Source organism: Carcharodon carcharias, chromosome 6 (assembly GCF_017639515.1).
Source record: "Carcharodon carcharias isolate sCarCar2 chromosome 6, sCarCar2.pri, whole genome shotgun sequence".
Classification (NCBI taxonomy): Eukaryota; Metazoa; Chordata; class Chondrichthyes; order Lamniformes; family Lamnidae; genus Carcharodon; species Carcharodon carcharias.
The window spans coordinates 167,207,535-167,233,654 of record NC_054472.1 but is presented as its reverse complement, the minus strand read 5'-3'; the positions used below and the strand labels follow the sequence as shown (position 1 = coordinate 167,233,654).

Sequence of the window (26,120 nt, the reverse complement as noted above, 5' to 3'; positions counted from 1 at the left end):
AGAATTGAAAAGGAACACCTGCACTTATATAACACCTTTTACAACCTCAAGAAGGCCCAAAGCACTTCATAGCCAATGAAGTACTTTTGAATGGTAGTCACCATTGTAATGTAGAAAACAGCACAGTTTTACCGGAAAAAGCTATTGATAGTAGAAAATGTTGTACTTGTGGAACTTTTATGTTAAGCTACCTACAGGTGGAAATGTCACTCCCAAGGGTTAGCATGAATTAACATTTTGATTTAATATTTTACGTAAGAGTTTGATGATAGGAAAAAGGCATATTTAAAAAACGAACAAAGAAGCTAGATAAGTACACGTGGGAGAAAGGAATATAATGATATGTGGATAAGGTGAGATGAAGTGACAGGAGGCTCATGTGGAGTGTCGACTTGTTGGGCCAAATATGCTGTCGCTATGCTGTATGATACTTTCATAATTCTATGTAAATTCCTCTTTTACTCTCACTAATAGTGGTGTAGACTCAGTACAGAACTTTCATCATACACTCTCATCGACAATTCTCCATTTTAGGAAACTTTCAACCTGAAAGCTCGAGAACTCCCAGCAGTTTTGCTGCTTTATCAATTTAGTGAAGTCACACTGAAGGTTCCAAAATAACTGAAGAGTTTAAATATATTCCAAAAATTGTTTTGAAGACCAATTGATTGTAAGTGGATTAATGAGTCATAGTATCAAATGCCTGCTTTACTTGCTATGTTCCCACAACCATTGACTGACGTTATTTGTTTTGAACACTTGTAAAGTGGCTGTTGCATCCTGTAGAGAACAATCTCACAGCCATTCAAAAGAATGGAGGGGTGACTCTCAGATATGAAACTCCTTATCTACTTTAACCAGCCAAGTATAAACTTTCAGGCAACGTCAATCATTGATGATATGTTGCTTAGTCAACTGGAATGAATAATTAAGTGCATTTTAAAAGGTCGCTGTCGCTGCAGTGGGTGATGGAACTTTGTGGAAACGTTCCCAGAATTTGAAATTTATATGCGACTTGACCATTAAACTTTGAGTGCTGAGGCTTCAATATTGCCTCTGGACCTCAGGTCAGATGGAATCTGGCTGAGGATGACAGAACCTCAGCATCGGATTGGGCAGTCTGATGCCACTGGTTTCTGTCAAGAGGGACAGGAATTGGCTAAAGGGATTCTAAGGGTCCAGATATGGTGCCATCTTTTCGCATTGCATGACTGCCCCTGTTAACAGCTCTGACACAGGTCTCGCACTGATCTGTGGAGGGAGGGCTTTAAGAGATCTGTGATCTTATTCAAACACCACCCCATTTGACCAGCCAGCCTATCCAAGGCAGGGGAGATGGTAGAGCTCAGAGTTTACATGGAACTGTATGACCATCACTGACAGCTGCTATTACTGATGCTATGGACCCCTGCAGGGACCGTGTAGCTGTAGCGTCCATCGAGGTGACAGTGTTGATGCCATGCATCAAAAGCCTACACAAATTGATAGTGGATTCCTCTACATGGTCTAGAAGCTCCCTGGAAGGCAGTCCAATCCACTGATCATTTGCTCGCGCTCTGAAATCAACTTTCTTTAAAATGCTGGGCCCCTAAAGTCTGCATCCGCTGTCCCCTTTAACAGAGCGAGGACATGAGCTGGCTATCTGGTGAGCTGTTTTCCTGCGTCACTCTTTCCACCTGCTGATTTGTACTTGCAGAATCACCCAGTGCAGACCTTTCACACTCATGTTCTATACCAGGAAAGGGGGTGCTCATTCTTCTATTAATGCTTGGAAGGCTAAGAATGGGTGCCAGTTTTCCCTTTCAGTCTCTGTGTGACTGCAATAACTGAGTTGTCTAATGGACCTAGAAACAGAGCACAGTGACAAGGGTTAGCAAATAGTGGGAACAGTAAGCACCAGCAGATTGTCATATTGTACGCCCAACTGTGCGAGTGAGAATGCTAAGTAGAAAGAGAAAAGGCAGGTGCCTAAACATTCCACTGTCCTTCAGCCTGGCCGTCTTTGATACTGCATGTTCTGTCTCTGCCAATAATGTTAATGGTAGCCTCTTCCACTGGTGTCAGTGTCAGTGTGGTGGCAGGACCTCCTCCTGTTCTCATGCTCCCCTTCATTTTGTCTCCTGCAAGAGGAGCGGAAGTGGGTTATCATGTGCCCTGTTTAAGGATTTTCAAAACGTAAGGGGCAGGTAAGCATAATGTGCTTGATGGCAGGAAGAGTGGCAACGAGAGAGAATTAGTTGTGAGGGCAACAGCAGGTTTTGTGGGTGTGATTAGAAGCTAGAAAGAGGTGCAATAAAGTGAAGCACTCCCTGCTGACTGGAGGGAAACCATGAGAAGAGGGCTGAGGCAGAATTAATAGTACTGAAGTTGAAGCAGGGTCCTGCAGTGATGGGTAAACAATGAATATTTGCAATGTAGAGGGGAGTTTTACCTTGGTAACCTTGGTCATATAATTATGTTTGTTTTTCTTGCACTGCAGCCAGCTCCTGGGGACAATGCTGGTGGCATAGACCATTTTTCCCATCTCTCTCTCCATTTGTGTTTACAAATTTGTCTGGGCAGCTGATGCCCATTGGGTTGGTTTCTGCTGTTGCTCACTTGGCTAATCATCACCTCTAGTTTTGGATGAGAGAACTTGTCGTGTTTATCTAGTTGACCACTATCCACCACTGTGAAAAGTACCTGCCCTTTAAGGCCTTACAGGATACCTGTAAGCAGGCTCTCTCCTGCATTTTCAGCCCCCCTATTGTGTCTATGGTGCAGCATCTTTTACAATGGCAGCTCCCTGATTTAATTTAAATTAGGCCTGGCCATGATAATGGCGTGGTCCCTACGCCGATTCCTTCAGCCAGGCAGAGCACACACACTGCCCTTCACCTGCTGGATTGATGCTCAAGCTGATAATTGCCACCTCTATCTCTGCCATCCTGCTGTGGGGCAGGAAAAAAGCAGGGGAAGGTCTGCAAGAAAATAACACACTTGAAAGTTAAGTGTGCTCTGTCAGTTAAAAGGTTACAATTTTCCAAACTTCTACTTTTTTCACTCCCACCCCCACATCTTCCTTTCACAGGCTTGACTTCCTCCCCAGCAGGAACCTGGGTCACCTCTGGGTGTCTTTTAAACTCGCAGCCATCATGAAGTAAACAATTCCACCATCTTAGCTCTAATGCTGGCAGGGGGCAGCACAATGTAGTTACACATAGAGGAGAAGTGGCAGGGAGGAGCGAGGGAGTTGGGGCATAGATATTTCTCAAACAATCGGGTGGGGCAGAAGTATTTATCATAAATTCACAGGCAAGTGACTCACTGATTTTTGCTTGTTGGTTTTTAAGATGTGGGTCATTTGAAAAGCCTGATTTGGAAGTGTATTAACCAGAACCCTGCGTCGTGAGCCTCTGCCAGATGATCAAGACCAATGCTGGAATTGTCTCTGATGACAGGAATACACATATCTAAGGAAGGGCTTCTAAGGGGTGAAGATGGGTAAATAGAGAAAATAACAAGTCATAAAAATTCAATTGCATTTTTCCTTGTAACTCATTGCTTATAAAGTGGTTTGCAATGTCCTCATGATATGATGAAGCACGATATAAATATAAGTTCAGTTTGCTTCAATCTTATAAGGCATTGATGCAAATAATTTTTTTTACACATCTAGTTCCACTGAAAAATCTTCCTTTGTAAATTGACATGTTCCCATTTGTGTCAAAAAGCATTAAGAAAAATAATAGCTGACAACTTATGCTGTGAGTATTGAGAAAGAAAACCAACACAGCTTGAAAGAGCCTTTATTAATAAACATGGGAACACAAAAGTGTTGCATATTTTCACTGCTATTTCCATCTCTGTAACAACACCCAACTTTGCCCCTGTCTTAGCTCATCTGCTGCTAGAACCCTCATTCGTGTCTTTGTTACTTCTAGTCAACTATTTCAATTTGTTCTGGGAAGAGCGTCCTGCAGTCAGCATCACAGTGAAGCAGTCTGGGAAGAGTGTCCTGCAGCCAGTTCTTGGTGAAAATAAGAAGAGTGATATCACAAGGCAGCGCAAGAGAGCGGTGGAGAGATCAGAACCAGCGCGAGCGTGGGGAAGCTACAAAAAGTGACATCAGCACAAAGGTGAGAGCTGATCGGTGAGTAGTGGGTAAGAGTTTTTCTCCAGTTTTTATCCAGTTTAAGATAGATTAAGCTAAGGAAAGGTACGAGTTCTAGTTTTTATTAAAAGTACATAAATAATTTAGCGTTTTTTTACTGTAGTTAACTTAAAGTAAATGTTTTTTTTCAACCAGAAGCATGGCAGGGCAACTCAGTCCCGTGTTATGTACTGCCTGCAACATGTGGGAAGTCCTAGACGGTCCTTGTGCTCTGATTGACCACGTGTGCAGGAAGTGCCACCAGCTGCAGCTACTTGAGCTCCAAGTTTCAGAGCTTAAGCGGCAGCTGGAGGCACTTAGGTGCATCCATGAGGCTGAGAGTTTTGTGGATAGCACGTTTTTAGACATGATCACCCCACAGCTTATGGAAGTGCAGACAGAGAGGGAATGGGTGACCATCAGTCAGAAGAAAGGTGTCAGGCAAGTAGTCAGGAATTCCCCAAGGTGCATCTCGCACGAGAACAGTTTTTCTGTGTTGGAAAATGGTGAGAGTGACCAGTTCCTCTGGGGAATGCAGCCACGCTCATGGTACTGTGAGTGGCTTAGCTGCATGTGGAGGGGGGAGGAAAAAGTGGGGAAGAGCAATAGTGATAGGAGACTCAATAGTAAGGGGAACAGACAGGCATTTCTGCGTTTGTAGACGTGATTCCAGGATGGTATGTTGCCTCCCTGGTGCCAGGGTCAAGGATGTCACTGAATAGCTGCAGGGCATTCTAAAGGGGGAGGGACAACAGACAGAGATCGTGGTACATATTGGTGCCAACAACATGGTAGAAAGAGGGGATGAGGTCCTGCGAGCAGAATTTAGAGAGCTAGGAAGCAGATTTAAAAAAACAGGACCTCAAAGGTAGTAATCTCTGGATTACTTCCGGTGCCATGCGCTAGTGAGTATAGAAATAGGGGGTTAGTCCAGATGAATGCGTGGCTGGATAAATGGTGCAGGAGGGAGGGTTTTAGATTTCTGGGACATTGGGACCATTTCTGGAGCGGTGGGACTTGTACAAGGTGGACAGGTTGCACCTGAACTGAAATGGGACCAACATCCTTGCGGGGAAGTTTGCTAGTGCTGTTGGGGAGGGTTTAAAGTAACTTGGCAGGGGGAAGGGATCCTGAGAGGAGGTTCAGCAGGGGGAGATGTACAGCCAAAATTAGAAGAGAGAGCACGTGAGTCTGGAAAGCATAGAAATTATAGGCCAATTAAGGCACAAAAGAGCTTGGCGAGGTTGGATGGTATTTATTTTAATGCAAGGAGTCTGGCGCATAAGGCATATGAGTTGAGGGCACAAATTAACACATGGAAGTATGATGTCATTGCTGTCACAGAGACATGGCTGAGAGAGGGGCAGGATTGGTAGCTCAATATTCCAGGATATAGGGTCTTCAGGCGAGATAGGGAAGGAGGTAAAAGAGGAGGGGGTATCGCAATATTGATCAAGGAACCAATTACAGCAGTAAGGAGAGATGACATCTTACAAGGCTCCTCAAATGAAGCCATATAGGTAGAACTTGAAAACAAAAAAGGAGCAATCACATTGCTGGGAGTGTACTATTGGCCCCCAGTCAGAGAGAAATAAAAGAGCAAATATGTATGCAAATTTCAGAGAAGTGTAAAAATAATAGGGTAGTTATAATGGGCCATTTCAACTTCCCCAACATTAACTGGGTTAGTCACAGTGTGATAGGTTTAGAGGAAGTGGAATTCTTAAAATGCATCTAGGAGAGCTTTTTAAGCCAGTATGTAGAAGGTCCTACAAGAGAGAGGGTGGTCCTGGACTTAATTTTAGGGAATGAAGCCAGTAGAGGTATCAGTGGGGGGAGCATTTTGAAAATAGTGATCATAACTCCATTAGATTCAAGGTTGTTATGGAAAAGGACAAGGATAGGCCAGAAATCAGAGTTCTAAATTGGGGGAAGGCCGATTTTAATAAGATCAGATATGATTTGGCCAGAGTGGACTGGGAGCAGCTACTTTTAGGTAAATCTGCATCAGAGTGGTGGGACCTATTCAAGAAGGAAATAGGGAGAGTACAGGGCCAACATATTCCAGTAAAGACAAAGGGTGGGACCAACAAATCCAGGGAACACTGGAATGTTGAGGGATATACAGGATTGGATAAAGAGAAAAAGGGAGACTTATGGCAGATACCAAGGGCTCAAAACAACGGAAGCCCTAGAGGAGTAAAGAATGTGTAGGGGGGAACTTAAAATGGAAATTAGGAGAGCAAAAAGGGGGCATGAAAAAGCATTGACAGATAAAAATAAAGGAAAATGCAAAGTTATTTTACAAGTACATTAAGAATAAGAGGGTAACTAGGTAAAGAGTAGGGCCCAATAAGGACTATAGTGGTAATTTCTGTGTGGAGCCAGAAGACGTAGGTAGGGTTCTAAATGAATACTTTGTGTCAGTGTTCGCAAGTGAGAGGGACGGTGTGGGTATGGAAATCAGGCAGAAGGACTATGATATAATTAAAGAAATTAGCATAGAAAGGGAGGAGGTTCTAAGTAGTCTGGCAGGCTTAAAAGTAGATAAATCTACAGGCCCAGATGAAATGTATCCCAGGCTGTTGAGTGAGGCAAGGGAAGAGACAGCAGGGCCACTGGCAATAATTTTCAATACCTCTCTGGCCACAGGAGAGGTGTCAGAGGACTGGAGAACAGCCAGTGTGGTACCATTATTCAATAAGGGAGGAAGGGGTAAACCAGGCCAGTCTAATCTCAGTGGTAGGGAAGCTATTGGAAACAATTGTGAGGGACAGAATTAATCTACACTTGGAGAGGCAGGTATAAATCAAGGACAGTCAGCATGGTTTTGTTAAGGGGAGGGCATGTCTGACCAATTTGATTGAACTTTTCAAAGCGGTGACCAGATGAGGCAATGCATTTGACGTAGTCTACTTGGACTTCAGCAAGACTTTTGATAAGGTACCTCATGGGATACTGATAACAAAGGTAAGAGCCCATGGGATCCAAGGCAATTTGGCAAATCGGATCCAAAATTGGCTGAGCGGCAGGAAGCAGAAGGTGATATCGAGGGGTGTTTTTGTGACTGGATGCCTGCGTCCAGTAGGGCTCCACAGGGATCGGTGTTGGGTCCCTTCCTGTTTGTAGTATATATAAACGATTTAGACTTGAATGTAGGAGGGTTGATCAGTAGTTCACAGGTGACACAAAAGTTGGTGGGGTGTAGATTACAGGACATGGATGGGCTGGTCAGATGGGCTGATCAGTGGCAAATGGAATTTAATCCAGGTAAGTGTGAGGTGACGCATTTGGGCTGGACAAACAAGGCACAGGAACACACGATGAATGGTAGGATCCTGGGAAGTACCGAGGATCAGAGGGACCTTGGTGTACATGTCCACTTGTCCCTTAAGATAGCGAGACAGGTAGTTAAGGTGGTTAAGAAGGCATATGGGATTCTTGCCTTTATTAGCCGAGGCATAGAATATAAGAGCAGGGAGGTTATGCTGGAACTGTATAAAACACTGGTTAGGCCACAGCTAGAGTATTGCGTGCAGTTCTGGAATCCGCATTATAGGAAGGATGTGATTGCACTAAAGAGAGTGCAGAGGAGATTTACCAGGATGTTGCCTGGGCTGGAGAGTTTTAGTTATGAGGAGAGATTGGATAGACAGGGGTTATTTCCCCTGGAGCAGAGGAGATTGAGGGGGGACGTGACTGAGGTGTATAAAATTATGAGGAGCATAGATAGGGTAGACAGGAAGGAACTTTTCTCCTTGGTGGCGGGATCAATAACCAGTAGGCATAGATTTAAAGTAAAGGGCAGGAGGTTTAGAGAGGATGTGAGGAAAAATTTTTTCACCCAGAGGGTGGTGGGAATCTGGAACTCACTGCCTGAAAGGGTGGTAGAGACAGAAACCCTCATAACATTTAAGAAGTATTTGGATGTGCACTTGCGATGCCATGACATACGAGGCTATGAGCCTAGTGCTGGAAAATGGGATTAGAATAGTTTGGTACTTTTTTGACCGGCACAGACTCGATGGGCCGAAGGGCCTTTTTCTGTGCTGTATGATTCCATGACTCTATTCTGATCTCCAATGTTCTACCTTCCGTAAACTTGAAGTCAGCAAAATTCTACTGTTTGTGTCTTAACTCCCGCAAAGTCCAATTCACTTGTGATCCTTGTGCATGCTGACCTAAATTGGCTTCTGATCAAGCATTGTTTTGATTTTAACATCCCCATCCATGTTTTTCAAACTCCTCCAAGGCCTTGCCCGTCCCTACCTCTGTAATATGCTCCAGCCCACAACCCTCTGAGATCCCATCTTCTAATTCTGCTGTCTTGAGCATTCCCTAAACTCTGGATAACCTCCCTGCACCTCTCTGCCTCTCTTCCTCGCTTTCCTCCTTAAGACACTCTTTAAAATCAACATTTTTGATCAAGCTTTTGGTCAACTGTCCTAATATTTCCTATGTGGCTCAGTGCCATATTTTGTTTTATAATGCCTCTGTGAAGCACCTTGAGACGTTCTATTACATTGAAGGTGCTACATAAATATTAGTTGTTATTGTATTGCTGGGGTACTCCCGTTACCAGTCTCCTTTTGCAATGTGTCAGAGCTCCCCCTGATGGCCCAGTTGGTAAATGAACAGGCCAGTGCTCAAGGGATTCTTTGCTGAATTCGTTGATATTAGCTACGATGTACGTTAGACACTCACTGGCTGTAATGTTGACTTTGGACAATGCAGTAAAATGGGTTAAAAACAAAAAACTGCGGATGCTGGAAATCCAAAACAAAAACAGAATTACCTGGAAAAACTCAGCAGGTCTGGCAGCATCGGCGGAGAAGAAAAGAGTTGACATTTTGAGTCCTCATGACCCTTCCACAGAACTGAGTGAATATAAGGAGAGGGGTGAAACATAAGCTGGTTTAAGGTGGTGGGGGGTGGGGTGGGGTGGTGGGGGGGGGGTTGCGGTGTTGGGGTGGGGAGGGTAGAGAGAGAAGTGGGGGGTGGTGTGGTTGTAGGGACAAGCAAGCAGAGATAGGAGCAGATAATCAAAAGATGTCACAGACAAAAGAACAAAAGAACACAGAGGTGTTGAAGGTAGTGATATTATCTAAACAAATGTGCTAATTAAGAATGGATGGTAGGGCACTCAGGTACAGCTCTAGTGGGGGTGGGGTGGAAAGACTAGCAGGGCATAAAAGATTTAAAAATAAAGGAAATAGGTGGAAAAAGAAAAATCCATATAAATTATTGGAAAAAACAAAAGGAAGGGGGAAGAAACAGAAAGGGGGTGGGGATGGAGGAGGGAGTTCAAGATCTAAAGTTGTTGAATTCAATATTCAGTTCGGAAGGCTGTAAAGTGCCTAGTTGGAAGATGAGGTGCTGTTCCTCCAGTTTGCGTTGGGCTTCACTGTAACAATGCAGCAAGCCAAGGACAGACATGTGGGCAAGAGAGCAGGGTGGAGTGTTAAAATGGCAAGCGACAGGGAGGTTTGGGTCTTTCTTGCGGACAGACCACAGGTGTTCTGCAAAGCGGTCGCCCAGTTTACGTTTGGTCTCTCCAATGTAGAGGAGACTGCATTGGGAGCAACGAATGCAGTAGACTAAGTTGGGGGACATGCAAGTAAAATGCTGCTTCACTTGAAAGGAGTGTTTGGGCCCTTGGACGGTTAGGAAAGAGGAAATGAAGGGGCAGGTGTTGCATCTTTTGCGTGGGCATGGGGAGGTGCCAAGGGTGGGGGTTGAGGAGTAGGGGGTGATGGAGGAGTGGACCAGGGTGTCCCGGAGGGAACGATCCCTACGGAATGCCACCAGAGGGGGTGAAGGGAAGATGTGTTTGGTGGTGGCATCATGCTGGAGTTGGCAGAAATGGCGGAGGATGATCCTTTGAATGCGGAGGCTAAAAGTAAAAAGTAAAAGTAACAGTGAAATGGGCTTGGCCATCTAATAAACACTTCTCCTAATTTTTGTTTCCACTGAAGCCATTAAAATGTTTCCACCGAATGTTACACGCTTTTGTACAATGTAAAAATGACCCTTATTATAAGTGGCCTCAATGTTCAAGAGATATAGAGAGGAACCTTCACAGGATCCCCTTCTCCTGTTCACTAACCAGTGGTTTCTGCTAGTCGCGTGAGCATGTGCAGATGGTGTATCAAAATCGGACTGCAGACACTTGGGGGTTAAACTGTTCTTTTCACCATGTGATCCAGTAGATCAGATCATCTAATCATTGGAGAACCCGCTTGATTTTCATTCCATTCATTGCAATGGAATCAGGTGGGCTTGTTTCCCCAAGCTGGTGATGAACTTTGCCAGCTTACCACCATGTGTTGAAGTTGATAGTTTAACCTTCATTGTCAAGGCTAGTGAGAGTAAGAGCCTACCTCAAGTGGAACTTTGCAGCATGATGAATCATCACATTGACAAAAGGAAAATGTTTAGTAGGAACGAAATAATGAATGGGTTTACGACTATTACAAAAAGCATGCAAAAGACATCTTGTTATTCTGTGCCTTATACAATCTGTATAAGCCAAAAGAGCTTGGGTGCAATAATTTCGCCACAATGAACCAGCCAAGCCCTAACAGCCAAGTGGTTATGGTACTGGGTTTATAACCCCAAGATCAAGAGTTCAAATCTCACAATGGCAAACTATGAAACAATGTAACTTCATCTGAAACAGATGGAAACAGGTTTGTACTCAAAAGAGTTACAAATCAATTCAGTGAAGTTGACTACTCACCTGCAGGCTGGTTTGAGTGTCCACCTGAACCCCTGGATAGTTAAGCAGAAGTCGCACCAAGTTCTCATGTCCAGATTGTGCCGCCAGGTGTAATGGTGTGTATCCTGACTGAAGCAGCAACAATAAAGGCTTTAGTCCCGGATTAACCAGTATTTCTATAGCACTGGCTGCTAAACAATTACTCCTCCATTTTGCAGTTCTCACCCGAGGGAAGACGATGAATTATAACTTCATGAAAGAGGCACCCTCCTCTTAAAAAGGTGACCTTATTTTTTGTGGTCCTCTAAATAATTCAGAAAATATCTCTTTAACTCATAGCCAGTTATCTCTCACAACTAAATGACAATTTACACTATTTCTCCAGAGTCTCCTCAGATCTGTCACTAATGTTACAGTGGCCAATGAGGTTAAGCACCTGCAGAGATTCACTGCCGTTGTTTACAGGTCTTGGCGGGGTTCATGTGTCAAGCAGCAGAGGCAACTTCAACCTGGAGCATTGGCTTGTAAAATGAATAGCCAAAGTCTGACTTCTCTGTTCGGGCTAACCTCTTCTGAGTTTAAAGCAAACTTACAGCCTATCGTATTTACCCTGCTGTTATCAGCTCCCACTTCCAGGAAGAAAATTTAAAACCTAACTATGTACAAACGAGTCTAAACATGGGCATGGAATGGGAGGCCCCGCTCCACCAAAACCAGGCCCAATCATTAAAGGGTTTATGAGTGTAATTAATTCATTTTTTGGATAACCATGCATCAGGAAATTATTTTCCTTATCTTGTGAGGAGTATTTCCCAGATGTGACACAAAGCTGAGCTTCCCTACATTGCACTAATATTGCCATATCCTTGGGGCTCACTCCACCACACATCTTTAACCACTGAGTAAAACTGAAAGATTTACAACCAACTTTGTACTCATGTGTACTCATTACCAGTAGCAACAGTGATTTACTGCATCAATGACTGTATTGGAGGATTTCACCATGGCCCCTTAATGTCTGTTATAGATTGATCTCTGCATCCATCATCTGAGCTAAATTCGACTGAGGCAATTTCCTTATACTTCAATAACTTGTTTTAATGAATAGACTAATTCGTAATGAGCGCTTTGATCCTAAGCCCAAGACACAGGAACATAGGAACAGGAGAAGGCCATTCAGTCCCTTGAGCCTGTTCTGCTATTCAATGAGTTCATGGTTGATCTGTATCGTAACTCCTTTCACCTACCTTGGCTATATACCCTTTTGTACCCTTGGCTAGCAAAAATCTACCGATCTCAGACTTAAACTGATTAATTGAGATAGCATTTACTGCTTTCTATGGGAGAGAATTCCACACCTCTTCACTACCCTTTGCATGAAAACTGCTTCTTAGCTTCTCTCCTGATGGTCTGACTCTGATTTTAAGGTTACATTCCATCGATCTAGACTCCCATCCCAGCAGAGAAAGTTTCCCTCTATCTACCCTATCGATTCCTTTGAAAATCATAAAAATCTCCATCAATTTACATCTTAACCTTCTAAACTCCAGGGAATACGGGTTTAGTTCATGCAATCCCTCCACATTATTTAGCATCGGAGCCCTGGTAACATTCCAATAACAAAGCAGGTGCTTTCATTTATTTGTCAGTGCTCCATTCCAGAGGGATTGAAATCCTCAACAGAAAAAAATACCATAATATGGATGTGCTACTGAAAATGGCATTTGGTTGAGGCCTACCAAAACTGCTTTAAAAGTGAAAAACTAGATTTAGTGGCATATCTCATTGTTTACATTTGTCAACCGGTCACAGTGTTTGGTGTGAGGGAGGATGTCAACTCTTACTACCTCGCTTGCCTGCTCCTTCATTAGGTGTCCCTCGCTGGTGGTCTTCGGAGTCTCACTGCGCATGGTTGCTGGTACCTTGGTGAGAATCTCCCTCACAAAATCCATCTGGCCAAAATGTGCAGCCACATGAAGGGCTGTGAATCCAGTCTTCAGGGAAGGAAAGGAAGTCTGATTAGATTATGCTGCATTTAAATTTCAGCGAGCGTAAGTTTGTCTATGTGTGTGTGCACTGAGGCACCTAACCTGAGAAAATGATCTAGAGAGAGAAAGCCTTAAGATCATAACAGCCATCACATGATAAAATCACTGGCAAGTTACTCACATTACATTAAAGAGGTTTGTGGTAAATGTAAAATTATTTAATTTTGCTTTTGAAGAGATGGTGGACTTTTACATTCAGAGTAAGACACAATAGGAGATTTAGTTCTGCTTTTATGTTACATAGGTTTACAAATAGAATATTGTATAAATGCCTTCCTATAAGATTTCCTATAATAGTGTGCTGCACTCTGAATGGTTAATCGACTGATTGTAAACAAATAAAATTCAATGGCTGCATTCTCCTTTGAATTATTGGTGCTTTGGGGAAACAGGCAGATTTAATGGTGTTCTTTAAAGGCTCCTGCATCAAATCGGCCAAACTACACCTGAGCTTCTCCCCAATAAATTGCCAGCTCCCTTTGAGGCCTGCCAGATGCCCACCCCACCACATTTGAATAGGGCCAAGGGGTAGTGGCAAATCCCTCCATCCCATTCCTCTGGCCCAAAGTGCATCACAGACGCATTACATCAACGATGATAGACTTGCTCCCTGAGCTGCATACCTCACTGAGGAGGTTATCTTGTAGTCTGATATTGAAGGTTGCACCTCTTTGTATGCTAATTTTTTCCTGTATTTGGGGTTTGAGCCAGGACTTTTGCTACTATCTTTACTCAGCTTTGCTCAAGGTACAGCTTTGCACGTGAGCCATAGGTTTTAATGGTAAACCTTTCTCATGTTGTCATGAAAAAGAGGTCAATAAAAGAAAGGAACAGAAATTTGCATTTATTTATACAGCATCTTTCACAGCCATCCATATTTCAACATACTTTACACCCAATTAAGCATTTTTGACATGTAGTCACTGTTGTAATGTAGTAAACACTGCAGCTAATTTGTATACCCTAAGCTCTCGCGAACAGCAACATGATATGATTAAGTGATCTGTTTTCGTGTCATTCATTGAGGCAAAAATATTGCCCAGAACATTAGGAATAATTCCCCTGCTCTTCTTCAAAATAATGAGAATCCTTCATGTCCGCCTGAGAGGGCAGACAGGGCCTGGGTTTAACATCTCATCCAAAGACACCTCATCCCTCAGCGCTGCACTGGACTGTGAGCCTTGATTTGTGCGCTCAAGCTCTGGAGTGGGACTTGAAACCCTAACCTTCTAACTCAGAGGCAAGTGGGCTACCAATTAAGCCAGGGCTGATACACGTAAAGACCAGAACAGGCTAACTTGGGGGCTCTTAAAGAATTAGGCAACAGCGAAGATATCTTTTCCTGTTGTCACAGAGCTATAATATTTTTCATATTATTGTAGGCTTTTGGGTGTGGGTGTGAGTATGGATGGCTCTGTCTGTGTGACTGATTTAATTGAATTAGAGTCAGATAGACTGCAAGGTTGAAATTATCAAAAGAGTTAGGTGTAAAGCAGACTTTTGAAATGGAGATGAACAAGTGAGGATGAGGTTTCCAAGGTGTGAATGAAATTTTCATTTTTAGATAAGTGAAGAGGTTGTTTGATCTTCAAAGGGTTGGTAAGATGTTTACAATGAGCAAGATAAATAGGGCAAGGTTATTATGGGGAGAATTTTCTCACCATCAGGGGGGTTGTGTGGGATCGGGCGTGGGCATGCGTGCTGCCGATTGCTGCCCGCCATTGGCTGGGTGCTGCCATTTTACATGGGCAGGCCAATTAAGGCCTGCCCAGCGTGGCGCATGCCTGGAAGATCTGAGCACTCCCTGTGCGGTGGGGGGGGGAGGGGGGTGGGGGGTTGCCTGAGTCGGGGCCTGTGCTCTTTCGCGCATGCGCATGAAAGAGCGCAGAAATCTCCCTGAGGCCCAGAGCTGCCTCAGGGAGATTAGTTTAAGTTTAAAACATTTTAATAAAGGAAAAAAAAATTTTTAGGACATGTTCCCTCATGTGAAACTGTCACGTGAGCTGGGACATGTCTATGAATTTTATTAAAAATTTTTTCAAACCTTTAAAAACCTTCTTGGAACCGCCCGTGGATGAGGTTCCATGAAAAATATGAGGGCCGCCTGGGCTCTTTGCCTGCCCGTCAACCTTAAGGTTGGACGGGCAGCTCAGTTTATTGTTTTAATTGATAGTTAACTGGCCTTTGACAATTCGGCGGGCATTCAGCCAACTCGGGTGCGTGCCCGCCGAACTGAAAATCTGAATGACGTGCAGTGACGTCGGGACCCACGCCTGACATTGCCGCGCGTCATTTTACACCTTGGCGAGTGGGGCCCGCCACTGCTCGACGAGCCGAAGATTCTGCTCAATGTGTGTTTTTCCCAAAAGGAAAGAGGCCGTATTGACAACATGAAAGATTTTTATATGATGGGAAAAGTAAATTTCCGAAGACATGTAGCACAATGGGGTTTTACATATTAACGAGAGAGAAGCATATATAAAGAAGGATGGAAGGCTATGTGGGGCGTGGCCATGTAAAATCTTGAAAGGTACACCATTTGACAGACTTGGAAAAAGCCCTGGCCACTCTGCGGGAAGGCGTGTTGTTCCAGAAAATTAAGTTTTGTTACAAGCCTTTGGAATTCCACTGTCAAGCCTTTGGAATTCCACTGTATGTTAACCTTGCTGGATTGATTTTATAATTTCAGATCTATTTTGGACTGTTGCCTTAAACGGGGTGCGTTGTTGGGAGCCTGATTAATTAAGAATTTTGGTTAGTTAAGACTAATTAACGGTGTAACTGTAATTTTGTGTGTGTTTATCGCTTTTTTTTCTTTTGTTAATAAATGTTTTATTTTAAATGTTTTATTTTAATTTTTAAAATTACTAAAGGTGGTAGCGGACTCATTACTTCTGAATTCAATGCACAAATCTTCTTGTAATAAATACAATTTGCAAAACCATTGTGATAGTGTGACCAAGTTTCCCTTGTGGATTTGGTCTGACTGGCACATATCACCTGCCACATCATAACGCTATCATGTACACTCTCACTCACCAGAGACTACAGACCAAAAATATTTTACTTAGGCAGGCCCAAATAAATGAAAGGGTGCACAACCATCTTTTTACCTTTAAATTGCTGTATTGCATGAATTAACTTCAAACTCTGGTCCCCATTTTGAACTGCCCACAATGTTGAATAACTATCTTGCATTTATGAACAGTTGGAAATTACGCACAGGGCATTGGGTGGAGAGGTATCTAAATGAAACTCTGGATTATTTGAGGCCAGTGCCTCTGACGCCAGTGCTTTACACCTTGAAAGTTTCCAAAGTGGGTGCAGATTTCTGACACATTTTTCAATCAGGTTCACCTTATTTACCCCATCGGAAAATCTAAACCATATCGTAAGCCACTGGATGGGTCCTGCACAGAATGAAAGCACCTTGAATCGGTTAAACTTTTATCTATGACGAGTCTGTGTTCTACACCATTGATGTTTGAGCAAAGTTAGAGCTCATGGAATAAAATGGACAGTAGCAACATGAATTAGCTGAGTGGCAGGAAATACAGATTAATGGTGAACAGTTGTTTTTCACCACTACTCTCTATTGGTGGAAGGATTATAGTGGAGTGTTAGGATCCCTGCTCTTCCTGATATATATTAATGATCTAGACCTTGGTGTACAGGGCACAATTTCAAAATTTTCTGATGATACGAACCTTGGAATCATTGTGAACAATGAAGAGGATGGTGCAGAACTTCAAAAGGGCGTAGGTGGGTTGATGGAATGGGCAGGCAAGTGGCAGATGAAATTTAATGCAGAGAAGTATGAAATAATTCATTGTGGTAGGAAGAATGCAGAGAGACAATATAAAATGAAGCATACAATTCTAAAGGCGGTGCGGTATAGAGAGGGCCCCGGTGTATATGTGCATAAGTCATTGGAGATGACAAGACAGATGAGAGCATGGCTAATAAAGCCTATGGCATCCTGGGCTTTATCAGTAGGAACATAGAGTAGAAAAGCAAGCAAGTTATGGTAAACCTGTATAAAAAGTTAGTTTGGCCTCAACTGCAGTATTACATGCAGTTCTGGACACAACACATTATGAACAATGTGAAATTATTGGAGGCAGTGCAGAAAAGATTCATAAGAATAGTTCCAGGGATGAAGAACTTCAGTTACATAGGAAGTTGGAGAAGCTGAGACCTTCTCCGGAGAAGAGAAGGTTGAGAGGAGATTTGATAGAAGTATTCAAAATCATGAGGGGTCTGGGCAGTGTAGATAGGGAGAAACTGTTCTCACTCGTGGAAGGGTCATTATCATGGCTACCATATCAGTGGGTCATGGTGGTTCAGCCAGCATTAATACCATTTGTAGATGATGGTGGAATACGAATATTAGTCTGTGATGCCAACACAACCAAAGCAAAAGGATCGAGAACCAGGGGGCACAGATTTAAGGTAATTGGCAAAAGAAAGCAATGGCGACATGAGGAAAAACTTTTTCATGCAGCAAGTGATTAGGATCTAGAATGCACTGCCTGAGAGTATGGTGGAGGCAGGGTCAATTGAGGCATTCAAAGGGGAATTGGATTATTATCGGAAAAAGAAACATTTACAGGGGTACAGAGAAAAGCCAGGGGAACAGCAATAGGGAAGTGCTCCTTCAGAGGCCAGTACAGGCATGGTGGGTTGACTGGCCTCCTTCTGTGCTGTAACCATTCTATAACTCTATAAGTATATGACAAAACATATACAACAATTGTGAATCTATTAAATAACTATTAACAGTCAATTATCAGGAAAAAACACAGTTGGTATACCTGGTAACAACTACAGCAATTTGAAGAGGTTTAGTGAGACATTTTAAAGTTGTCTCTACCCAAATTACACATGATAACTAATTCAATACTAAAGATAGTATAAATTTGAGTATTGCTGAAAAGACAGACATGCTGTCGAAGCTTTGTAAGTATGTCTCTTTTCCAGCAATGCTCAAGTTCTGTTCCACCAAGAGACTGATATAATTTAAAACAAGAAGAGAATATAGAATAAAGAGTCAAACAATGTCTTTAACCTTTGTGCTGGTTATTTTAAAGGATACAGTGCCTTTCAGGGCTTCCAGGACATGAATGTGTCCATTTTTGGCAGCTAAATGAATTGCATTCATTCCCTCCTGGTAAATGAAAATAAAAAAAACAAAATAATTATATATTCAGGAAGAATAATAATCAACAAATGCAGAAAGCGAGGAAAATTATCGATCTCATTCAAAATTTAGCATGGTCCTGTCTTTAACTTTGCTCAGGTTATTGACAATAAATTGTTGCACATGGCTAATTTGCTGATACACTTAATGGGTATGATACTCTTTAAATAGAGCTCACCGGTAGAGGTGAGGCCCTGCTTGGAACAGAGTGACACAGGACTGAAAGCACAACTAATCAAGGGCAGTGGAATGAAATGGGGAGGCAGTCAGTAATATTTGTACCTTATAGTGGTCAATTAAGTGATTGTTAGAGAAAGTTTACTGACTTTACCAGATCGAGTAAGGCGAGAACCACTAGCCATACAACTCAGGAATGCACTGTACTAAGTATACATGCTATTTTCAGCAACCTCCTCTCAGTAAAACCCCGATTTTAATTTGGAACGTGCAGGGAGCATGAGGTTGGTGAGTCGAGTATAGTATAAAGCTAGCTGACTTGAGGCCTGGGTCATTCAAGGCATGAGTCTCATTTAGACAAGCGTCCCACTGCTGCCCCCTAGTCCTGGCATTAAAGCTGGCAGTTAAGAGTTGGGTGAGGATAGCAGGAGGTTCCAGTTAGAGACCTGCAGGAATAGTTCCTGACATGGCAAGTTGGGGGTGGGAAAGGGGGTTCCGTATGATCACGGAATATTGGGGCAGGGTAGGCCTAAAGGATTCTTTGTGGGATCCCCTGCTGACATTTATTTGAAAAAATGAAAATAGCTAACATTTTCAGCCCTCTTCTAGCCTGCTGATCCTTGGCGCTGGGTTTTCCTGGCAACAGGTGACAACCTCACTTCTGCCAATTAAAATGTGGTTGGGATGTGAATGACTTTATGAATCTCTTGAATGACATAATGACTCTTGAATCTCAATGAGGCCCTCACTTGGGGTGAGGGCACTAGGCTGCCTGAAGTGTCCTGTTAAAATGGCCCGACGCACATGTGCAGCATGGCTCCAGTGAGTATTATGTTGGCGATATTTAACCTCTCACCCCCAACCCCCACATACTCCATTCTCTTTGAGGGCTTCAGATCAGTGCTTATGTGCTAAGCAGCTTGAACTGCATAGCATTGATGATGAGGAGGCATTAGGGTGCCCTTTACAATCCGACATCCACCAGGACATTACTTCCACCCCTTTCTATTCCAGCTCCCTTGAAGTGGAGGCGAACGTTCAAATGGCATTTTTTAAAAATGATTTAAAAGGAACGTTCAACTTCATTACATGGTGGCTGAAATACAAACCGGTGGAAGTTATTCAACAGCTGTATAAAGCTCTGGTTAGACCACATCTGGAGTACAGTGCTCAATTCTGGGCACTGCATATCAGGAATGATATACCGTGGGGCATTTAAAGAATATTCATTCGTGGGATGTGGGCTTTGCTGGCTAGGCCAGCATTTATTGCCCATCCCTAGTTGCCTGTGAGAAGGTGGTGATGAGCTGCCTTCTTGAACCGCTGCAGTCCATGTGGTGTAGGTACACCCACAAGACTGTTAGGGAGGGAGTTTCAGGATTTTGACCCAGCAACAGTGAAGGAACGGCGATATATTTCCAAGTCAGGATGGTGAGTGACTTGAAGGGGAGCTTCCAGGTGGTGGTGCTCCCCATCTATCTGCTGCCCTTGTCCTTCTGGATGGTAGTGGTCATGGGTTTGGAAGGTGCTGTCTAAGGAGCCTTGGTGAGTTTCTGCAGTGCATCTTGTGGATGGTATGCACTGCTACTAATGCGTGCTGACGGTGGAGGGAATGAATGTGTGTGGATGGGGTGCCAATCAAGCAGGCTGCTTTGTTCTGGATAGAGTCAGGCTTCTTGAGTGTGTTTGGAGCTGCACCCATCCAGACAAGGGATCTATCAAAATCCTGACTTGTGCCTTGCGGATTTTGGACAGGCTTTGGAGAGTCAGGAGGTGAGATAACTGTCGCATGGTTTCTAGCCTCTGACCTGCTCTTGTAGCCACATTATTTATATGGCTAGTCCAATTCAGTTTCTGGTCAATGGTAACCTTCAGGATGTTGATAGTGGAGAATTCAACAATGGTAATGCCATTAAATGTCAAAAGGCGATGGTTAGATTCTCGCTTGTTGGAGATGGTCATTGCCTGGCACTTGTGTGGCATGAATGTTGCTTGCCACTTGTCAGCCCAAGCCTGAATATTGCCCAGGCCTTGCTGCATATGGACATGGGTTGCTTCAGTATCTGAGGAGTTGTGAATGGTGCTGAACACTGTGCAATCATCAGCGAACATCCCTACTTCTGACCTTATGAAGCAAGGAAGGGCATTGATGAAGCAGTTGAAGATGGACACTAGGCTAGCCTAGGCAACCTAGGACACTACCCTGAGGAACTCCTGCAGTGATGTCCTGGAACTGACTGACCTTCAACAACCACAACCGTTTTCCTTTGTGCTAGGTATGATTCCAACCAGTGGAGAGTTTTCCCCCAATTCCCATTAATTCCAGTTTTGCTAGGACTCCTTGAAGCCACACTCGGTCAAATGTGGCCTTGATGTCAAGGGAAGTCACTCTCTGGAGTTCAGCTCTTTTGTCCATGTTTGAACCAAGGCTGTAATGGGGTCAGGAGCTGGGTGGCCTGGAAGAACCCAAACTGAGCATCAGTGAGCAGGTTATTGCTAAGCAAGTGCTGCTTGATAGCATTGTTGATGATCCCTTCCATCACCTTATTGATGATCGAGAGTAGACTAATGGGGCAGGAATTGGCCAGGTTGGATTTGTCCTGCTTATTGTTTTCAGGACATACCTGGGCAATTTTCCACAAAGCTGGGTAGATGCCAGCGTTGTAGCTGTAGTGGCACAGCTTGGCTAGGGGCGCAGCAAGTTCTAGAGCACATGTCTTCAGTACTATTGCCGGAATATTGTCAGGGCCCATAGCCTTTATTGTATCCAGTGCCTTCAGCCATTTCATGATAACACATGCACCAAAAACACTGGGTTGTCTTACACGCTGAGTCAACTTATACATTGCGACCTGCACTATTTGCCTTGGAGGAGATGGAGTGCAGGCTTACCAGAATGATACAGGGCCGAAAGGGGTTAATTTATGAGGATAGGTTGCATACATTAAGCATGTATTCCCTTGAGTATAGAAAATTAAGGGGTGATCCAGTTGAGGTGTTTAAGATAATTAAAGGAATTATAGGGTAGATGGGCAGAAACTATTTCCTCTGCTGCAGGAGTCCAGAATAAGAGGGCTTGTCTTAAAATTAGAGCTAGACATTCCTCACAAATGGTAGTGTCTGGAAGTCTCTTCCTCAGGTAGGCTGATGTGGTTAGGGCAACTGAAAATGCCAAATTGGATCAACAGATTTTTGTTAGGTAAGGGTATTAAAAAGTATGGAATCATGGTGGGCCAAAGGAGTAAAGATACAGATCAACATTGATCTAATTAGAATCCAGAAGTGGTTTGAGGGGCTGAATGGCCTACTCCTGTTCTCATGTTCCCATGAAAAAAGAGACAAGCCAAAGTTTTTCATCTCGCATTCAGCAGGAAACTTTGCAAAATACCAATATAAGGGTAAAACAACAATTTATACTATATGCTAATGGAGTGCTGATTGGTTGGCAAGTGGATTCTGATTGGTAGAGGCATTGCCATGAAGAATGCACCAGTGATGTGACTGACAGTTAACTACCAAACATTGTTTGAAATTTAAACCAGGCAACTTGACCCTGATTGGTCAAGGCATTGCTCTGAGGAATGAGTCAGCGAATGGCTGTCACTTATTTTGTTTAGCTGAAACAGGCACAAAGAGTGTACATGTTCTTTCTGTCTGCAAAGAACAGGGCCCTGTTTATCAATATATGTAGCTTCCAGTACAAGCAAATGTGCCACACTGGGAGCTCGACTGACAATCTTAAATTGGTTGTCAGTGTAATTCTTAGCACACTGAGGGTTATTTAGCAAATGTTGTCCAATCAAAGAATCACATCTAATGTTGGACACTGTGTTTTGAGTTTTGCAAGCATGGGCTGGTTGGGTATGCTCTATACCTTGCCCAATGCAACAGTGGCTGGGACTTGCTGTTTGGTAGGAGTTGCCAGTCTTTGGAATATACGACCTACATACCTAATATCACACTGGCACTGAAATTCATATACCACTTTACTCATTTGTGTGATGGGCAGAACATCTTTTTGGCTTGACAGCTACAAATGTTCATACACAGGGCCTTGTTTGCAGACAGAAAGAACATGTACACACACTGCACCTGTTTCAGCTAAACAAAATAAGTGACAGCCATTCACTGACTCATTCATCAGGGCAAGGCCTTGACCAATCAGGGTCAAGCTGCCTGGTTTAAATTTCAAACAATGCTTGGCAGTTAACTGTCAGTAACAATCACTGGTGCATTCTCCATGACAGCGCCTCTGCCAATCAGACTCCACTTGCCAACCAATTATCATGATCTGCACATACAGTATAAATTGTTTTTTTTCCCTAATATTGATATTCTTGCGAAATGTCCTGATGAGTGCAAGACAAAAAGATTTGAGATGAGTATTGCTGAAAAAAGAGACAAGTTCTGCACGACCAAATGACTATTCCTGTGAAATGCTCCTTCATTCATAGCCTTATATGTAATTACATTAATAAATAAGTTCACATGGATTCTAGTTTCAGGGACAAATGCAGTAGAGGCACCGTTGACAGAGGCTGAAAGGCAGTTTGTGTTTCTGTGAAAGGTCACACTGCTATCATTGAGAGCTCTCTTTTTGCCAGTTTGAAAAGAATGGAACCTGGATTGCAGACAAGAGTTTAGTGACACCATTATGTCTGCATTGGCACAAAAAAGCAGCCAGCTGTACAAATGACATATCAGGATTGGGCAGACTCATGGTGTTGTCTTTCAGGATGGGGCCTCCAACTTGGTTCTGCCAACACCTGCACATGGCTGGAATGTTGCAGAACTTGCTTACCCTATGCAAGGAATGGGCAGCACTGTCATGCCCAGTAAAGGTATGTCATATTCATAACTTTACATATGGACTGAGGTTATATCGAGGTTTCTGGAACTGTCTTTTATTGAGGGGATTTGACAGGGCGGATGTTGAAAGGATGTTTCCCTCTGTGACTAGAACTAGGGAACACAGCTTAAAAATAAGGGGTCGCCCACCTAAGATAGGGATGAGGAGAATTTATTTTCTCTCAGAGGTCATGAGTGTTTAGAACTCCCTTCCTCAGAGAGCATTGGAGGCAGGATCATTGAATATTTTTAAGGCAGAGGTAGATAAACTCTTGACTAACAAGGGAGTCAAAGGTTATTGTGAGTAGGCAGAACTGTAGAGTTGAGGCTACAGTCAGGTCAGCCGTGATCTTATTGAATGGCGGAGCAGGCTCGAGTGGCTAAATGGCTGACTACTGCTCCTAATTTGTATGTTTGTACGACACTGATAAACTGCTAAGGTGGCTTCCAACGGGTCAGGTGATCTTTGCTTATTCAACTCAGGCTGCTAAGCTTCTGGAAAGTTCCAAATTGAATAACCATGGGTGGGGGCCTCCCCCATGAAATGAACAAATGAAGACAAAGGTTATCTATGGAATTCACACCTGCCATTGTTTGAAGCTTACTCAAAACAGAATTAATAGACTCCTAGGCTCTATGGCCAGAATTTTTCAGCACCTCCCCTCCGTGGTGGGTTCCCCCACAGGGGAGCTGGCAAGCCTTTGAAATCTCTCCATTCACATGAAAATTCTGGGCTATGTCTCCGGGTTTGCAATTCAACAAAGGAAAACTGACGAGAACAATTATCTACAAGTAGAGTGTGAAAGCCCATCATCTATCTCATTTTGTATATCAATGGCTTTTTAGCTTTAAGTCATTCTGGGTGGACAATGACCATTGTCATGTGACTGAAACTGGCTTCTGATACTGAGATCCATTATTATTCCAAGACCTAGAAGAGACTTTGGCAGACTGCACTAGAACACTGACAAGACATCATCTGCAGAAAAAGGCTGTGCCATCTTTGCCTTTTACAAACCATCAGTCGTTAGCCAGTAAGGGAACCAGGCTCTGAAACTAGCTGCAAGTCATCAAGCAATCAAAGTGCTTAACCTGTACCAGTTTCAAACTTCATCTGAGAACCAATCTCCTAGATATTCGACTACAAGAAACCTTTCAACCTGCTATGAAACCTTTGCTTTACAAGAACCTCACTTCAACTTTAAATCATCAAATCCATTTAGGAAACCACAGACCTTCCAATTGGGAGACTGGTAATCATAAATCAGAGGCTGAATTAACTGTAATCTGTAAAAGTACACTGTCTTTATCTGTATCCAAACTGTGTGTGTGTGCGTGTGTATGTGCGCATGCATGTTTGAGACTGAGGGTGTGACATTGTGTTAATTTGGGGTAAGTGTGTGAGATTAAATAAACTTATTTATTTTAAACTCACAAAATCCTGCTGTTGGATTATTTAATTGGAATACATACTCCAAGAGTAAAGAAAGACACACTTCTTTCCATACAGAACATACTGATCACGGGCATTAAAAAGGCAAATTACATTCTGATCGGGGCAACACATAAAGAATGGAACAAAATAACTGTGGGCTTCCAGGCGTAGCTCAGTAGGAGCATATTAAGTAGAATTATGTCGAAATTGCAGAGAAACAGGCTATTCAGCTCTGCTTGTCTATGTTGGTGTTCATGTCCCACACGAGACTGTTCCTGCCTTATCTATCCAACCTGAACAGCAAACGTTCTTATTTTCCTTTTTCTTTCATGTTTAGCTAGTTTTCTCTGAAATACATTCATGCTTTTTGCCTCAACTACTTCACGTGGTAGCAGGTTCCACACACTAACTTCTCTCTTAGTAGGGAAGTTTCTCCTGAATTCCTTACTGGGTTTATTAATGACCATCTTATATTTATGACAACCTCCCACCCCCAGTTTTAAAGCCCCCATATGTGGAAACATTTTCTCTACATCTACCCTATCAAATCCTGTCATGATTTTAGAGACCTCTCTATGGGGTTAATACTCACCGCGTTTTCATCAGTGGCAGATGCCCCAGCCTCCAATAGCACCTTAACGACCTCTGCATGACCACCAGCAGCAGCTAGATGGAGTGGAGTGGAGTCTTTAGTCTGGAAAAGGAAAGATGCAATTTTCAAAAACTTGCAAGGCTGCTGTCCATAAAAGGTTCCAACAGCTCTTTTCCCGTACCACTGAGAACATCGTTTTTTGTAAATGAAGCCATTTCTTTTGATGCTTGTGAGGTGAGGAATGTTTATGTTGGGAACAAAATACTTATTTTAGAATCGAGTACTTTCAACTCAGACCAAGCTTGACAGAGAGTCGGGATGAAGGGCGATGTTTATGTTGTTAAGTAGAATGTGGGGCTGAGTAAAGATAAACAACAACAACTTTAGGGGAAGTGATTGAAAGGAGGTTTTATGTCATTAGGACCTGACTGCAATTTTAACTTGTTGGCCTAAGGGGGAAGTGGCAGTGAGTTTCCTCTATCCATTCATAGGATGTGGGGGTCACTGGCAAGGCCAGTATTTCTAGTCCATCCTTAATTGGTTTGAACTAAATGGCTTGCTGGGCCATTTCAGAGGACAGTTAAGAGAGAACTACATTGCTGTGGGTCTGGAGTCACATGTAGGCCAGACCTTCATTAAAATTAAAGGACATTAGTGAACTAGATGGGTTTTTACAAAAATTAGTTATCATGGTCATTACTACTAAGACTAGTTTTCAATTCCAGATTTTATTATTGACTTGAAATTCCACCAGGTATAATGGTGGGATTTGAGCCTATGTTCCCGGGACATTAGCCTGAATTATAGACATTACACTAATGTCTCTCCTGGCAAATCTAGTGGGTGAGCAGATTATGGTCGTAAGAAATTAAGCTTTGCCAAGGAAATTTCCTTGGGCGGCCAGGAAGAGCAGGAGTGTTCCTGGCGCCCCACAAGAAAAGCGTAGGCCCGATCCCCTCCCTGCTAATGA

General features: G+C 43.2%; 1 protein-coding gene across 1 annotated transcript in view; it reads right to left on the bottom strand.

Moving 5' to 3' along the window:
- The window catches only part of trpn1 (transient receptor potential cation channel, subfamily N, member 1), a 326,508-nt gene that overhangs the window by 60,768 nt on the left and 239,620 nt on the right, over positions 1-26,120 (bottom strand). The window contains exons 21-24 of the mRNA XM_041189307.1: positions 25,151-25,252; positions 17,967-18,065; positions 12,707-12,844; positions 10,872-11,000 (exon numbers count right to left, since the gene is read on the bottom strand). Coding sequence (XP_041045241.1) covers positions 10,872-11,000; positions 12,707-12,844; positions 17,967-18,065; positions 25,151-25,252 — 468 coding nt within the window. The remainder of the gene's footprint in view (positions 1-10,871; positions 11,001-12,706; positions 12,845-17,966; positions 18,066-25,150; positions 25,253-26,120) is intronic.